At 38.4% G+C, this 16,775-nt stretch overlaps 3 protein-coding genes across 3 annotated transcripts in view; 1 reads left to right on the plus strand and 2 right to left on the minus strand.

Annotated features, from left to right (window-relative positions):
- The window catches only part of LOC117316981, a 35,002-nt gene extending 24,291 nt beyond the window's left edge, over positions 1-10,711 (minus strand). The window contains exons 1-3 of the mRNA XM_033871760.1: positions 10,661-10,711; positions 3,335-3,471; positions 621-684 (exon numbers count right to left, since the gene is read on the minus strand). Coding sequence (XP_033727651.1) covers positions 621-684; positions 3,335-3,398 — 128 coding nt within the window. The 5' untranslated portion in view covers positions 3,399-3,471; positions 10,661-10,711. The remainder of the gene's footprint in view (positions 1-620; positions 685-3,334; positions 3,472-10,660) is intronic.
- On the minus strand, positions 3,426-10,284 carry LOC117316982. The gene is made up of 3 exons (XM_033871761.1): positions 9,367-10,284; positions 5,651-6,554; positions 3,426-3,471 (listed from the first exon to the last, which is right to left on the minus strand). Exons 1-3 carry the CDS (start codon positions 9,809-9,811, stop codon positions 3,426-3,428), a joined length of 1,395 nt encoding a protein of 464 aa, XP_033727652.1. The 5' UTR covers positions 9,812-10,284.
- Positions 10,712-10,896: 185 nt separating the features above from the next.
- On the plus strand, positions 10,897-15,517 carry LOC117316579. The gene is made up of 5 exons (XM_033871240.1): positions 10,897-10,945; positions 11,622-11,741; positions 12,240-12,381; positions 12,643-12,772; positions 13,540-15,517. The coding sequence occupies exons 2-5, from the start codon at positions 11,633-11,635 to the stop codon at positions 13,669-13,671; spliced, it is 513 nt and encodes a 170-aa protein (XP_033727131.1). The 5' UTR covers positions 10,897-10,945; positions 11,622-11,632; the 3' UTR covers positions 13,672-15,517.
- The last annotated feature ends 1,258 nt before the right edge of the window (positions 15,518-16,775 follow it).

The following is a 16,775-nucleotide window of genomic DNA, read 5'->3' on the forward strand; positions in this document are numbered from 1 at the left end:
ATATCAAAAATTATTCATTCTATAAAAGTGATATTTTTCATCATATTTTTCACTAGTGAAAAATATCACTTTTGCTGATTTGACCAAAAATTAATGATTAGAAAATACAAAAATAATTGACCAATCAGAAAGCCCGACATATATGTCAGCACCTGGACAGGGGGGAACTACTTTTTTTGTTTACAAATTATCGCTGTAGGCCTAGTTAGCATACGGGGTAGGTTTTTCGTTGATGAAAAATGTAATAAACAGAATATCTAACAGTGTCTTCAGTAATACCAAATATATTTCACTCGTGTGGCTAATATTTTGATATTTTTCACTCGTGCTGCGCACTCGTGAAAAATATCAAAATATTAGCCCCACTCGTGAAATATATTTGGTATTACTGAAGACACTGTTAGATATCCTCTATTTATTCTACAGAAATTGGCCTGGATGGAAGTGTATGAGTGTCTAAATATGGCATAATCTTAGAAAACCATAAAGTTGGACAGATGACGTAACACCTTTTCACATCTGATCAGGTTATCAAAACCCTGCTGTCAACGGGAAAGGCAACATCCTCTCCACTTCCGACCACCCAAAAACACATATTACAGAATACCTTTCCTACTTACTTCTGCTTCTGGGCCTTCAACTTTTCAAATCTTTCCTTCCACGAATCAGTTTTATCTTTCAATTCTGAAAACAAATTTAAAGAAATGAAAGAAATATGCATCACAGAAATTAACTGCAATAGTTGCTGTTTCCAAATACACAAAATATAATAAAATAGCAAACCTATCATTACAAATAGTTACATCAAGTGATGTTTTCTTTATCTTTAGAATAGGCCTGTGATGTCAGGCCTGTGATGTCAGAATTCAGAGGTTTTACGAAATTTGAAAGACAACATTCAAAATAAAGAATTTTTCAAACACTTGATTATTTTTTTAAAATCTGTTTGACATCAAATTCCAGGATCTTTACATGTGTGGATATCTGTAACTGGTCAAAATCAAATGGAAAACAAAACACGAAGTAGCAACACATCAAACTAGGTTTCCATCCTATACTTCTATCACCTGCTTTCTGGTATGTTCTGGGTTGCTATACAATCAAGCCTTAATAAAGGAACAGTTTAAACATGACGAAGTTTGGAAACCTGGTTCAATAATTTAATTGCTGGCCTTCTTTTTGTTTTGGGGTTTAATCTATTTTTATCATTTATCAATTTTTTTTTTTTTCATTTCATGAACCTTCGAGCTATATAATCCGTATACCAATATAGATATTCTCTAGATCCCAGAATATAAACAGCACTTAAAAGACAGAATGACTGGGAAAAAGACACTGACGTACTACCTGTGTTGTGAAGGGAACCATGTTGTCCACTTAGTATAACACCTGACCGGTTTCATTACAATCAAAGGGCCAAAGGCCCTGAGAAACGTCAGGCTCTGAGGTCATATGATAAGAAATTTAAAATTGGATTTTATAGTCAGACAGTTATATTTGTATCAGATGAAATGTTTTAATCTGGTTATTCCTATTCTATATATATTCAAGAAAACATGTATAACATATTTATCTGCTGACAACTTTCCAACAGCTGAGTATCGTTCTTTCCCTATTTCTTTAATGCTTGTGGAAGATTATTGATATACTCCTGAATCAGTAAAGCTGCTTGTAAACTTTGAAAAAAATCAACTGAACGACAAATCGGTCTATTAATCTATTAACAGAACATGTTGTACAACCAAAGATAAAATCCAAGATGTACACAGCCTAAGTTTTTAAATTTTATTTATACTATAAGATGTTAATTAGGCCTAGCAAACATCTATTTTATGACCCCTAGTAACATATCTTAACTCCGATAGAAAATTGCGGTTGCGTTGTCCGACGAGACATATCTAGTTTTGACATCGATGCCAGTACATCAGTCACGGATCATAATCATTAGATTCTTTTCAAATAAACAAATGATAACCTTATTTAATAAAATCCTCACGAAAAACGGCAATGTAGTTGGTTACAACTTGCCTTCAATTCCTGGTGATATTTCTTGCGTATTCTAGCGACATACAAATGAATATGAAACTGCGAACGGTCGTTGGTTTAGTTATATTAGACATAACCGCCATTTTGGCCGACTAGTGATGAGTCACGTGACAGCTGAAGTTATCTCGCGGAATACTTGGGTGCATTTGACTACGTAAATAGGGTTGGTTTTAGGCTTATATGAAATGTTCCTGCATATGAACTCATGATGAACATATGAGTCTAAGACATGTGGATAGTTTCTCTGTGAATGCATGTAAATTTGCACAACGATCAAACTGATTTTTTTACTTTCGTTTTCAAGGCAGGATCGAGACAGAACTACATAATCCTACGCCAACAAAATTGCATATACTGACGAGGTTGTTTATATTTATACTCTAAAATAGTCTAGAACACCAAACATTCATATTTCATTTTAAATAATTGCAGTAAACACGGTTTACATCAGTTAAATCGTGTCAATAATATTTTGTTGACATACATAATACTTTGTGGGAACTACGATTCTGGTTCTTTGACCATCCATGTCACATTATAATATTAACACAGGGACATGAACAGTCCATTTCAACTTCAAATCACACTTCAAACTGGAAACGATTCACTACTTTATATATATACACCAACTCTTTACCATGATACCCATTATGGAGCAATGTCCAAGGGTAATTGGTGAATCCTCAGTCAGTCATATTTAACAGAACTTTAAAATATATAATTACAAGAGTTTATAATATTATATATCCAATATTATTTCTTTTGGAGATTTTCCTTTTTAACTACAGTCAACCCTGTTATCTCAAACACGCTGGGGTCACGAAAACAACTTTGAGATGTCCCAAGTGTTTGAGATAATCAAGTATATTTTTTATAGAATGTTTACTGTCACAAATGGATTTTCAAATGGAGTAAAGCATAGACTGCGAGTTATCAGAGTTCAAGATAATGAGGTTTGATTGTAAATTGAAAGATTTTACAACAATTGTGGATCAAGTTCCATCAGCTTACATTAACCGATCAATGATCTAGCATGACGTATCTTGATTTGGAAGGAACCCAGAGAAAGCTGAGGTGGTCAGTCATGTGATTAGTCCACACAATAAAAACATGATTCCTTTACATAATTAATTTGCTCAGGGAATCAAACTGAACATTTTGGTGAGTGAGAACCTGCTGCCTACTTTGGCACCTGACTCCCCAAAAATGTAGCAACTAGTAACTTTAACCAAACAGGAGATATGTACACCCCTTGGAACAATAGAATCATTGTAACATGTATACAAACCCTTGATTTCCCTGCTGTGGACCTGGCCTAATTCTCTATACACCTCCTCAAAACTCCTCTCCATGGTTTATTCTCTGTATCATGTACAGCTTCAAGGCTTCTTGAAGATCAGGCCAAGGTCATCACAAAATGGCATCCTGAAGGAAAATCAGTTAAGACAGTTAGGTGTATCATCTAGAAAATATTTGTAAGACATAAATGCCCCCGCTGACAGCTGACATCCTAAAACACAGTTTGGTGAGGATTGCATCAGCAGTTCCTGAGATTAATTATAGTTACATTGCATCGGGACGGAGTAGGACAGACATGGGTCAGTCTATGGACCGGACCCTCAAAAACTGACATCAGTCTAAGGACCTGACCCTCAAAAACTGACATCAGTATGAGGAGAGGACCCTCAAAAACTGTCATCAGTCTATAAGGACCGGACCCTCAAAAACTGTCATCAGTCTAAGGACCGGACCCTCAAATCCTGACATCAGTATGAGGAGAGGACCCCCAAATACAGACAACAGTATAAATATCTGATTTATCCATATATGTAAGGTAGGTGTTATGTCATGCCAGATTTTATTGTGTTTGTACCAAAATCTTAGCGACACCAGACGGTGTCGGAGAATTCCACATTTTCATATAGTAGTGCGCTCTGGCCCTACATCAGACATGGTGTCAGGGCCGGAGCATAGGTTCCTGACGCATAAGATTGGAAAAATTCTATGTAATGCATGTACATTTGTATATAGAGATGCATTACATTGTATTTTTCCTATCTTATGCATCAGGAACCTATGCTCCGGCCCTGACACCATGTCTGAGGAAACTCGGGCTAGTCCCTCAAAAACTGACATAAGTCTGAGGACAGGACCCTCAAACACTGACATTAGTCAGGGATCCGGACAGTGCCCTCAAACACTGACATCAGTCAGGGATCCGGACAGGACCCTCAAACACTGACATCAGTAAGGGATCCGGACAGGACCCTCAAACATTGACATCAGTAAGGGATCCGGACAGGGGACTCAAACACTGACATCAGTAAGGGATCCGGACAGTGCCCTCAAATTCTCTCCCCTGCCTGGTCAACGATATTTACAACATAACAACTGTATGCCCGTAACAATTTATTGTATAACACATTAGAAGGCGTCAGCCAGTTAGGGTGCCATGCTCCACTTTACTTAAATGTCTCTGGTATGCAAATGGCATAAGCAAGGCAACCCCAAAAGGAAATACACCTCTAGCACTACATGCAAGCTTGTTATCGAACACACAGCTTTAAGCATCTACATGATCAAACTCAAATAAATGAAGATCAATTTAAACAAAGCTCAATTAAACAAAACTCAAATTAAACATAGCTCAAATTAAACATAGCTCAAATTAAACATAGCTCAAATCAAACAAAGCTCAAATTAAGCAAATTAATAATACTTATGAATAAGCATGTTAATAAGCAAACATATTAAACACAAATACAAGCAGTTTGAGGGGCCGCATGGGGTCCTATCTATGACCAGGGAGGGAGGGAGGGAAAACAAAGTTGACACGCAAGCCAAAGTATCTCGAATGAATAAAACTTCTGTGATTCAAACCTAAACCGGGACCTAGGGGACCCTGGGTAAATCGGGGATTGGACGGAGGCCGTGAGTACCAGCTTACTTCACTGACCAATCATTGGACCCACAGGGACACACCCCTCACAGGCCCAGGCAAACGGGAAAACAATTAGCCATTTTACATTAAAATTTTACAATTCTCTCCCCTGCCTGGTCAACGATATTTACAACATAACAACTGTATGCCCGTAACAATTTATTGTATAACACATTAGAAGGCGTCAGCCAGTTAGGGTGCCATGCTCCACTTTACTTAAATGTCTCTGGTATGCAAATGGCATAAGCAAGGCAACCCCAAAAGGAAATACACCTCTAGCACTACATGCAAGCTTGTTATCGAACACACAGCTTTAAGCATCTACATGATCAAACTCAAATAAATGAAGATCAATTTAAACAAAGCTCAATTAAACAAAACTCAAATTAAACATAGCTCAAATTAAACATAGCTCAAATTAAACATAGCTCAAATCAAACAAAGCTCAAATTAAGCAAATTAATAATACTTATGAATAAGCATGTTAATAAGCAAACATATTAAACACAAATACAAGCAGTTTGAGGGGCCGCCAAGCCTCCGGCCACCAAGCCCGAAAAAACTGCGGGAGGCTGATAACTTGGTTAATGATGCAATGCTAAAATTGCATCTCTCATGTTTCTGCAAACCTGAAGCCTATCCTCTAAGGAAAAACTGATATACGTTTTGTAGGCGTCGCTGGCCCAATCCCCCTGCACCTGAATTAACTCCCCTGGAATCCCCAAAGAAAAGGCCCAAGTGGCCCCTCCCCTGCGAAAACTATGCGAAGAGAACGAGGCAGCATCTAGGCCTACACTATGAATAAGTTCCCGTAGCCTCTGCTGAAATTGTGGGTAACAGAAGGGGACAATTTTCTTTCCTGTAGTCTTAAGGAAGGCTGGGGCCCTGGGACGTGCAGGGTTTAGATCAGTCATGCGAACGAAGGCATGTAAAGGACAAAGTGGGGACCCAGGAATGGCCACCAGAGGGGAACGCACGATCCGATGTCCGAATTGATTGGTCTTAGACCACTTTACGACAACCAAGAGGACCCCATCCTCTACTAAAATATCCTGTCGTAAAAGATGTTTACTAGGGTCAAATTTGTGACTACTATTAGGCATTAAATTAGACTTCCGCAGCATGAGATAGAAACTGAATAAAAACATACACCACAGAGTGGTGTCCTCTGGATCATCATGATCTAGTCGCTGATGTATCTTACCGAGAATCTGAGGGGTGATAGGTTTCGCTTGAGAGGGACAATGTGGGTTCAACCTCGACAAACCTTTCAAAACTAAGTTCAGTTCATATTGTCTAATGTCATACTTTAAGTTTAGCAACATGTGAAGAGTTTTGACTCCCGCTATATAGTTGCGAATAGAATCGACACTGATGAAAGTCCGACTTAAAAACTGAGCGTAAAGGCATATAATCTCCGTGCTTACCGGCAACGGCTGTTTCCGGAACGCTTCGCAAAACAGAAAATAAGCTTTCCATTGTGTACGGAAATTTCTATAAGTACCCTCAGCGAAGGCTGCTCTAGCGGACACCTTGAGATCTTTCCTAAGCTGTGACCAGGCAGTGTCTGGAAGGATGAAACAGGAGTCATAAAGCCTGATATCGCTAAAATTTACCTTATAAACTAGGAAAAGATACACTGCTATGTATATAGTGTCAACATATGTACAAAACTGAAGAAAAAGGTAAACCACCAAGAGAGGGATACATCACTATATATATACCCTGTCTCAACTACTATGTATAGATAATCTACCAAGAGTGGGAGAAGGAGAACATGCTAGAGGGTACTACCTCCTCTACCAGGTCAACTTCCTTGGTCAAACGGATGAACTCCTGCTGGTGTATAACATCTAAATGCCACCTGGATAAATGGTCTGGTAGTCGATTTTGAATTCCAGAGATGTGTTGCGCCCTGATCTCAAATTCAAAACTAGCAGCAAAGTAACATATCTCTCTGAGACAGCTCTGCATAAATTGAATTCTGGACCTACCTGAGTTGAGGACCGATACTGTGGCTTCGTTGTCACATAGTATGACAATTCTCTTACCTTTAAAGGCACTGGCCCAGAGTTTTATACTCACCATAACTGTTAACAACTCTAGGATGTTTATACATGGGGACAGTTGAAGGATGGTGTCTGGGAACTCTGTATGAAAGTATCTACCCATGAAGTAGCCTCCCCCGCCTGTGAGACAAGCATCTGAGGCAAACTCAGTGTCTGGAGTGGACCATTGTTCCAGAAACATAATGGACACACCGTTATACTGTGCCAGAAAAATGTGCCACCACAATATGTCCTTTCTCACCTCTTCTGAAATACTCCAGGAACGATGACTGTCCTGACCAATCGACCGGAGCCAGTTCAATATACGGCTAACAAAAAGTCGACCTGGACGAACACAGGCAGCGACAAACTGTAATTTTCCCAGCAGGGATTGAATCTCCTTTAAGGAAGCCCTTTCCTTTTTCAACCATTCGCAGGTTAAGATTCCTATTTCCTGCAACCTAAAATCAGGGACCTCTAAGACCATCCTGACTGTGTCAAACAAGACACCCAAAAAAACCATACGAGTGGCAGGAGGCTCTGCCTTCTTCTCCGATTCGATAAAGCCACAATCAGAGAGAAGGGAACCAAGTCTCCAGAAAGCCAAATCTGCCATGTCCGGGCACTCAGCCCCTGCAAAATCATCTAGATAATTGAGGACCAGAAAACCGTCCTGCAGCATTAAGAACGAAATCAGACTTGTGACTCTTTGACAAATGTACGCTGCCGAACGCAAACCCATAGATAAGACCCGATCAAAATACATCTTACCTTCCCAAGAGAAACCTAAAAAACGAATATCTCCCGGGTCGATGGGAATTTGTCTGTAAGCCTTCCTAAGGTCTCTCTTGAAAAGACAACAACCCCTCCCTTTCTCCTTGATAATCTCTACCAGGTCATCTACCCTGGGGTATGACAATGAGATGGGGTCCCCTAAATATGAAGTCTTGGGGATACAACTATTTACTGACTTAGAGTCCGGAAAGCTCAAATCCAAAATTATGCGTCTTTCCTCAGAATCCCTCTTTGGAACTGAGTTTAAGGGGGAAATCACCATGGGTAAGGAAAACGGATTTTCCTCAAATGGACCTAACACCGACTCATTTGCCAACTCAATACGTAAATACTCACTTATTTCCTGAGGAAAGTCTGTAGCTCCTTTGTGATTTCTGTACTTGATAGAAGAACTTACCTCTGAAGTAGCCTCCTGGCGATGAATTAAGAGGTGGTTGTCTAACCCTATGGGAAAACCAAACTCTAAAAATTTTAAAACCTCTAGATCCGAGTACAACTCTAACCTGTCTTTCATATATCTGATGTTAAAATTTGACTTAACAGGGGTCCTTTGGGTATTAAAATTAAAGCAGGATTGAACCTGTAAATTTCTAACAGTTTCTTCGGGTACCTCAGAAACTATATCATCTACAGCGTCTATAGGTATATGTCTATAATCAATATCTTGGCCACCCGATACAAACAAATTACCTCCAAATTCAAAAGGCACATACTCGGGTTCTATAATTGAGGTGTCTGGATCTATCTCAATACCTACAGACGGGACGGTTAGTCACAAGGCATTTGGACATGTCTCTGCTGATTCAGGATGTTGTCTTTTTACCCCATCTTTTTTCCAACATGTGGCACAGATATGTAGCAAATGCCTTTTGACACCCCGTATGTCGCCATCATGATCCCCTCTTTCGCTACAACGATTTTTCTGAAACATTACACAAAACCAAACTCTCCCAGAGTCCGACTGAATCGGACCACTATTTCTGGGTTTCTCATTTTTTTGCATCAACACATGTTTCGCCAAAATTGGGACTTCAATACTTGAGGGATCATCTGACCATGATCTCTCACCCAACTCTATCTTGCGAAGCCATGCCGCATACCATGCAAGCAAGGCTTTCCATTCATAAATATTGCTATAATACACAATTTTCTGAAGGAATACTGTCCTTCCTTCCTTCTCTGAAGCAGAGCTCGTCTTGGAAATTATCTCAAGCTCTCCCGCCACAAATAATTTAAAGGTGAGATCTTGAAACTGGGGATTCTTACTTACATATTCGTATTGAAGAAAGTGGTGGGGATAAGCTTGAGGGAATTTCACGACGTCTCCAGCTTTAGCTTTCAAACCAGATCTGAGTTTTTCACCCTTACGTGCTCGTTTAAAGCTATTGTAGGAAGCCGATGAGGCGACTGATAGAGTGTCGGAGTCAGTATCACTACCGGAAAATTCCGGCAACACCCTGGACATCTTCTTGCTCGATCTGCTGACCAGCTGGTCCATTTTTCTCAGTTTAATCAAGTCTATGTCGTTAGGCATACCTGAACCAAGGCCAGTCGCTGCTGATTGAGGCTGATCCTGCTGGATGTCATCTAACTGCCTCTGAAGATCATCCCGCTTCTTCCTTCTGTCCTTTAATGCACTGTTCAATCTGGCCGACTCCAGTTTATTCTCTAACAGCGCGATCTCCCGGTCTGCCTCCTCAAGGCGCTTGTCCACATCACTAACCAAAGGAGACTCGATGCAAACGTTCTCTAGACTGCGATAAGCCCGGGGCGTGACAGATTTACCCCCTTCAGCCATTCCTGCACACGAAGCGAAAAATAGGTCCTCTTGATTTGCAATGTTTATAGACAGTTCTTGAGGGTTCGTTTCAGATATATCGGACACACTACTGTTCCAATTCCCTTCGTGTAAGGATCGATAATCAATTCGGGATTTGGTTCTACGATTTCTCTGCATGACCCAATCAAGTTCATTCACCATTCACCGGCCATATTAACAAGTGCGTAAATCGATGTTCCCAACACAAATCGGATCGTTGGACTCGTAGCTCGGAGTTCCCAACACAATGGGAAATAAATCGAGAGTTCGTAATTATACAGCTTAATCAGGTTTCGTGTCGAAGAATTGATTCTCCTGATCTTCTGTTACTCGAATATGCTCGTGATTGATACCATCGTAATGAAAGTTCGGTCGTATGTGCCCGACTTAGGCTCCGAACTTCCGACTTGACGTGACAAAAAACAAAGTTGACACGCAAGCCAAAGTATCTCGAATGAATAAAACTTCTGTGATTCAAACCTAAACCGGGACCTAGGGGACCCTGGGTAAATCGGGGATTGGACGGAGGCCGTGAGTACCAGCTTACTTCACTGACCAATCATTGGACCCACAGGGACACACCCCTCACAGGCCCAGGCAAACGGGAAAACAATTAGCCATTTTACATTAAAATTTTACAACACTGACATCAGTCAGGGATCCGGACAGGACCCTCAAACACTGACATCAGTCAGGGATCCGGACAGAACCCTCAAACATTGACATCAGTAAGGGATCCGGACAGGGGACTCAAACACTGATATCAGTCAGGGTCCGGACAAGAGACTCAAACACTGACACCAAAAAGCTGCGGACATCATATCATGCTCAATCACATCAGATTTGGGGCCATGAGTACTGATATATTTCGGTCAAGGACTTACAAGTTGATTTGATCACATTTGAACAGAGATGTATATGTAAATATTAAGTATATAAATATATGATTAAATCTTAGCAAATCTGATATAACATAAACCCCCAAAATGCACAAATTGCCTTAATAATCACATAATCAACATCTTTGCAGAATTCCTCTTTCATAACAAGCGCCATTTTCTTTCCAATGCCGTAAGTGAAACGTTTGTATGTCGCAAAATCTTACCTGCACAAGCCTTATTATTCCCTTTATTTCAATTCTATGCAAATACTTTTTATTTCTGTTCAAAACATGTTTAAGAAATAACAAGTACATCAGAAAGTCTTTTATTAATGAATATTTTGTTTATTGTTTCGTCGTAAACAAAAAATAACTACCGGAAGTAAACAATTTTTGACAGAGAACGGGCTTGATTGGTAACATTTTTATATTATCACTGTTTTATATCATTTTATTCACGCGTACGACTAAGATTAAGACCTTTATGCACAAAATGCACGTTTAAATGTTCCAAAATAACCCTTTATTGTTTTAAGGGACAGCAAAAAATATAGCAAGTGTCTATCTACTAATTGAATGACAATATTGGTACTAAATGTCATTTTAAATTTCAATATTAAAAATTGCTGAAACGGGCTAAATGTAGCCCTAAATTGATGTTTCATCATTGCTAGAAATACGTTTTCTATTTCAAATACGTACCCAATAGATGCGATAACGGTAGGGTGTAACTCTTAAGACTTTGATCATGATCTGTTAAACTGTAACGGCTAATACAGTTGTAATAATTATAGTCTGTTGGGCCACAGGGGCATGTCTAGTTTTATATTACAAAAAAATTGTCAGAAATACCTATATATATGTCAATATATATAGGTATTTCTGACAATTTTTTTGTAATATAAAACTAGACATGCCCCTGTGGTTGGGCCCTAAATCAATATGATAATAATCAAGAACCTGTTAAACCTATCCATCTATCTGACTGTTTTTGATTTCATTTAAGAGTTTGAAAAATATTCATTTTCAAAAGCAGATCACAAGCACACTGCCTGCCTTAATAGTTTCATCCCAGATCTTTTAATTTTCTAGCCAAGTTCAATATGGATGGTGATTGGCAAAGTAACGATGGGGATGAGGGATTTGATGACGGTGATGAGGCTGAGGAAGAAAATGTCCCAATGGATATTAACTTGGCTACAGAAGGAGAAGGTATATGTTCTATCAGTTGCAGTAGGGAATGTGTGTTAGAGAATTTGAGGTTATATTATTATTATATAACGGAACTGGACTGGGTCGATCATAGGCGACCAGGTAGCTCTTTGGTAGAGTGTCAGTCTAGAATTTGGAGGGTCCCGGGTTCGAACCCTGGTCTTGCTTCTACATTTTCTCCTCCTGTTACAGTTATAACAGTAAAATATTGAATTTATATCCAAAAATTTCACAATTAAAATGTTTTCAAAATTTAATATTTAAAATAAATATGTAATAAATATTGGTAAAATCAGCACATGTGTTTTAGAAATAAAGTGTTGAGGTAATTTATGTACCAGACCACAGTATACCAGTTGTGTTGTTACAGAGTAGAAAATTTGAAATAAATTTCAGTCTTTTTTATGACTTTAAAATGTTCTGAAAAACAAAAATGTTTAACTGATCAAATCTAATAATCATTGAAATGTAACATAATTCTTAACCTGTATTTGCCAGATGAGCTTTTGAATGGTCCTCGAGCAAGTGTGTTTTACATGGTGCCACAGTCTGAGGATAAAGGCAAAGACTTTACCAAGACTGAAGTAGAGGAAATGATGAAGTCTGAGGAGTACCAAAAGAAAATTGATACTTGTCATTTGTAAGTAGACTAGTTTGTTGAATATCAAACGTTTACTAGTACTCCTACCCCAACTATCAGGGGTATACTTTGGTTCCAGATTACTGCCAACTGCCAATTTCCCATTTTCTTGACATTTTGCCATTTTGGCTGTCATTAAAATGTTCAGACAATATATTGACACTACAGTAATAATTAAATTGTAATAAAAATAAAAGTTCTAAATGTATCGGTATGTGTAGTAATGTACTTACACTGATGGTCAGTGTTGTTTATTTGTAGATGTGGTCAATGCTGGTATGAAGGCAAGTATAGCGAGGACTGTCCCGAGTGTGATGGACATCACATGACCCGCCCATGTGCGATCTGTGGAGGAGAATGTAACCAGGTCTGGAAACGTGATGTCAAGATTGTAAGTCTTATGATAGATTCATTATAGTTGATTAGAGGAAGGATACCAAGGCTTCATAACCATGGCCTTCCTTATTTAGAGGGAATTAATACATTATAAAGGGAAAAAATCAACAATTTGAAAGATAAACGCCACAGATGATGTTGGTGATGGTGGTGATGTTGATGATAATGGTGATGGTGATGATGTATGAAATGATATTATTGATTTACGAGGGTAAAGTATTATAACAGAATTAGGCAATAATTCGACAATGTAAATTGTACATGAAAATAAAAATAAAAAATAAATTATCAAAAAGAAAGAAACAATAATTATGGTTTTGATTGAAGTTCATGCAGCTAGAGTGTTTTCATGCCACCAGCACAGGAAGTGGGTCAGATGCTTTAAATGTAACCCATTGTCTGTCAGTTTAGTAAGTCACTCATCAATATAATGATGAAACATGATGTATGCTGTATACTAAAATTGGGTTATTGTTTTAGTTTTTTCCCCAGACTTGACATGCTTTGTTCTGTGGCTAGCGTTTTTCATTTTGATAGCCCGATTTCCATCAACGCAGGAGCAGGGACATAAATATTTCACAAACTGCAACATATTCTTGTCTTTTGACTCAACATTTTCTTCCTTTTTAATCTTCAAAATATGATTTACTGCTAATTCACCTGTTCCTGTTTATTTTTGTACTAAGAGTATTGTTTTCACATTTGATTTACAGCTGATTTCTCCATGTAATAATTAACATAACTGCGATATTTACATTTCAGTCACATTCCTTCCATAAGGCTCACTGGGACGGAAAGTGCTTGCTTCCCACAGAGGCTCAGAATGCATACAGGAAACGAAATACCACCTCAAAGTCACTGACGGAAGGCATGCAAGACTTGTCGACGAGATAGCACAGTGGCGCCCTCTGTAGGAGATAACCAGAGGTTTTCTGTATCTGGAGATGAATGATAAACAACCCTTTGGTCTCTACATCACAGAGGATGGTCACATGACCCTGAATAATGTACTGTACTTATATTGATTGAGTGCAATCAAAATCTTGTATGCTTTATGTTAATACCAGATAATATATTTGCGCAGACATAACGTAGCATATCATGACATTATTAATATTTTTTTTTTATATTAAATTTAAGGAAACCTTTTTGTTGGCTATGTCTGTCTTAACAGTTGTGTTTTCATACCATATTAAATCTAGCTATGGTATTATCAATAGCCTTATTTCCACAAATCTGCTTGTTCCAATATAAAACAGGAGTGGAGTCTGGACACATATCTATTTATTCAGGGCAGAACAAAATTTTTAATATTTAATATGAAATCATAGATCTGGCTAATAGAAATATTTCCCCTCTGCAATCAGTGTTTATGAGGACATACTGATTTTTTCTTTACAAAAATATCTTGTTAGCCTGAAAATGCTGGAAAAGGATTGGGCTGCATGTGACCGGTGTTATTCTGTGCAGTTTACAATGCATGGGCATTTTTTTCTTTCTTTCTTTTTTAAAGAAATGTACAGATATGGCATTATATTTGAATTCACAGTTCATGTGTTACAGTTGCTTGATATTGTAATGCAATTTTCATATGACAATTATAAGCAATATAAATGCCAAAGTATCTTTAGTTTTTGTAATGTTTGATTTTCTTGTACACATTATGAATTTGCATGGGAATATGTGTCAGTATTTCTAATTAGTAAATTGCCTTTTCAAGCTGTTCAGTATATAAATATAGCTTTGTTGGCTGATATTCAATAACCAACGAGGTGATTAAAATCATCTATCTGTGACCCTGGGAATAAACCTTATGTGATACTTGAATATAAAACTATAGCCTCATACTTAAAATCTGATTCATAAACTCATTTAGACAACCAAAAAATTAATTGTTATCTGAGAAATGACATTGTAAATACATTACTTGTAAATTTTCTTTGCATGACATACACTTGTAGATTTATCAGCATGGCAGATTTTGTATACATTTTGCCAATGCTTTCCTATTGGAATTAATGTAATTGTACATGTATTATTGAGCTATTACTGTAATCAGTAATGACGCACAAATCCTTCCATTTAATGGGAAACTCTTGTTGATAATGTAAAGCACTTCAATTTTTACATAAAGGATGTTATATTGGAGGGGTTGTATTTTTTTCAGTTTTCAAGAATAGAACAAAATAGAAAAAATGTATTTGAAAGAAAATTAAAAAAAAATCTTTTTCACAAGTTTCAGAAAAACACATCATTATATCATTATTTATGTAAATCATACTACCTAAGTTATCAACTCAGTAAAATATTATACAATGTATGTACTTAGGTTAAAATGAATAGATATTTATGATATTATCAAAAACACTAAGAAAGAACTAATTTTATGGTGGCCTAGCATGAAATAGTTCAGGTTATCTCCCTTGACAAAACTGCAATTTTAATTAGTGGTTTACTGCCTACATGACTCCATCTATTGCTAGGTTTCCACTAAGTGATTACCACTGGTGTCCTATTGGTGCGCTGCTGGATTTATCGTGTGGCTCTGTTATATATAAAACATGGACAGTGATGCAATAAGGTGGTGCCACCTAGTGTACAAAAAATCAATTAGTTTAGGTTATCTCCCTTGATTTAAGTAGAACTGAAGTATTGATTATGCTGCATACTTACATGTTACAGAGATATTTGATGTAAACATATTCTTTTCAACACTAGAAGTATATATGGAAGTTTAAGATTTGAATGGTTTGTTTTTGATGGCAGTGTGTTTTATTTCTGTTTGAGTCTGGCAGTTTGTATCACTGAATCAGAGCTATGTAATTCATTGTCTCTCATCAACATATCATTGCAAGAGAAACTAGAGTACTAGTACTAGGTTTGTAATTAGTATCCCACCAGTATTACTAGAGGGGACCATATGTCTGTAATTAGTCCCCGACAGTACTACCAGAGGGGACTATAGGTCTGTAATTAGTCCCCCATCAGTACTACCAGAGAGGGCTATAGGTCTGTAATTAGTCCCCACCAGTTACTACCAGAGAGGGCTATAGGTTTGTAATTAGTATCCCACCTGTACTACCAGAGGGGACTATAGGTCTGTAACTAGTCCCCACCAGTGCTACCAGAGGGGACTATAGGTATGTAACTAGTCCCCCACCAGTACTACCAGAGGGGACTATAGGTCTGTAATTAGTCCCCCATCAGTACTACCAGAGAGGGCTATAGGTCTGTAATTAGTCCCCACCAGTTACTACCAGAGGGGACTATAGGTCTGTAATTAGTCCCCACCAGTACTACCAGAGGGGACTATAGGTCTGTAATTAGTCCCCCATCAGTACTACCAGAGAGGGCTATATAGGTCTGTAATTAGTCCCCCCACCAGTACTACCAGAGGGGACTATAGGTCTGTAATTAGTCCCCACCAGTACTACCAGAGGGGACTATAGGTCTGTAATTAGTCCCCCCAGTACTACCAGAGGAGAATATAGGTTTGTAATTAGTCCCCACCAGTACTACCAGAGAGGGCTATAGGTTTGTAATTAGTCCCACCAGTACTACCAGAGGAGAATATAGGTTTGTAATTAGTCCCTACCAGTACTACCAGAGGGGACTATAGGTTTGTAATTATTCCCCCATCAGTACTACCAGAGGGGACTGTAGGTCTGTAATTAGTCCCCCACCAGTTACTACCAGAGGGGACTATAGGTCTGCAATTAGTCCCCACCAGTACTACCAGAGGGGACTATAGGTCTGTAATTAGTCCCCACCTGTACTACCAGAGGGGACTATAGGTCTGTAATTAGTCCCCACCAGTACTACCAGAGGGGACTATAGGTCTGTAATTAGTCCCCACCAGTTACTACCAGAGGGGACTATAGGTTTGTAATTAGTCCCCACCAGTACTACCAGAGGGGACTATAGGTCTGTAATTAGTCCCCCACCAGTTACTACCAGAGGGGACTATAGGTCTGTAATTAGTCCCCACCAGTACTACC

This window comes from Pecten maximus, chromosome 18 (assembly GCF_902652985.1).
Source record: "Pecten maximus chromosome 18, xPecMax1.1, whole genome shotgun sequence".
Lineage (NCBI taxonomy): Eukaryota > Metazoa > Mollusca > Bivalvia > Pectinida > Pectinidae > Pecten > Pecten maximus.

Coding starts and splice junctions, on each gene's coding strand:
- LOC117316982 (XM_033871761.1), bottom strand. CDS start 9,811: ATGGTGAATGAACTTGATTGGGTCATGCAGAGAAATCGTAGAACCAAA. Junction 6,555..9,366: donor AGCGACTGGCCTTGGTTCAG/GTATGCCTAACG, acceptor TCATCCTTCCAG/ACACTGCCTGGTCACAGCTT. Junction 3,472..5,650: donor GCCAGCGACGCCTACAAAAC/GTATATCAGTTT, acceptor ATTTTCCTTCAG/GATGCCATTTTGTGATGACC.
- LOC117316579 (XM_033871240.1), top strand. CDS start 11,633: ATGGATGGTGATTGGCAAAGTAACGATGGGGATGAGGGATTTGATGAC. Junction 11,742..12,239: donor CTTGGCTACAGAAGGAGAAG/GTATATGTTCTA, acceptor TGTATTTGCCAG/ATGAGCTTTTGAATGGTCCT. Junction 12,773..13,539: donor GGAAACGTGATGTCAAGATT/GTAAGTCTTATG, acceptor TTTACATTTCAG/TCACATTCCTTCCATAAGGC.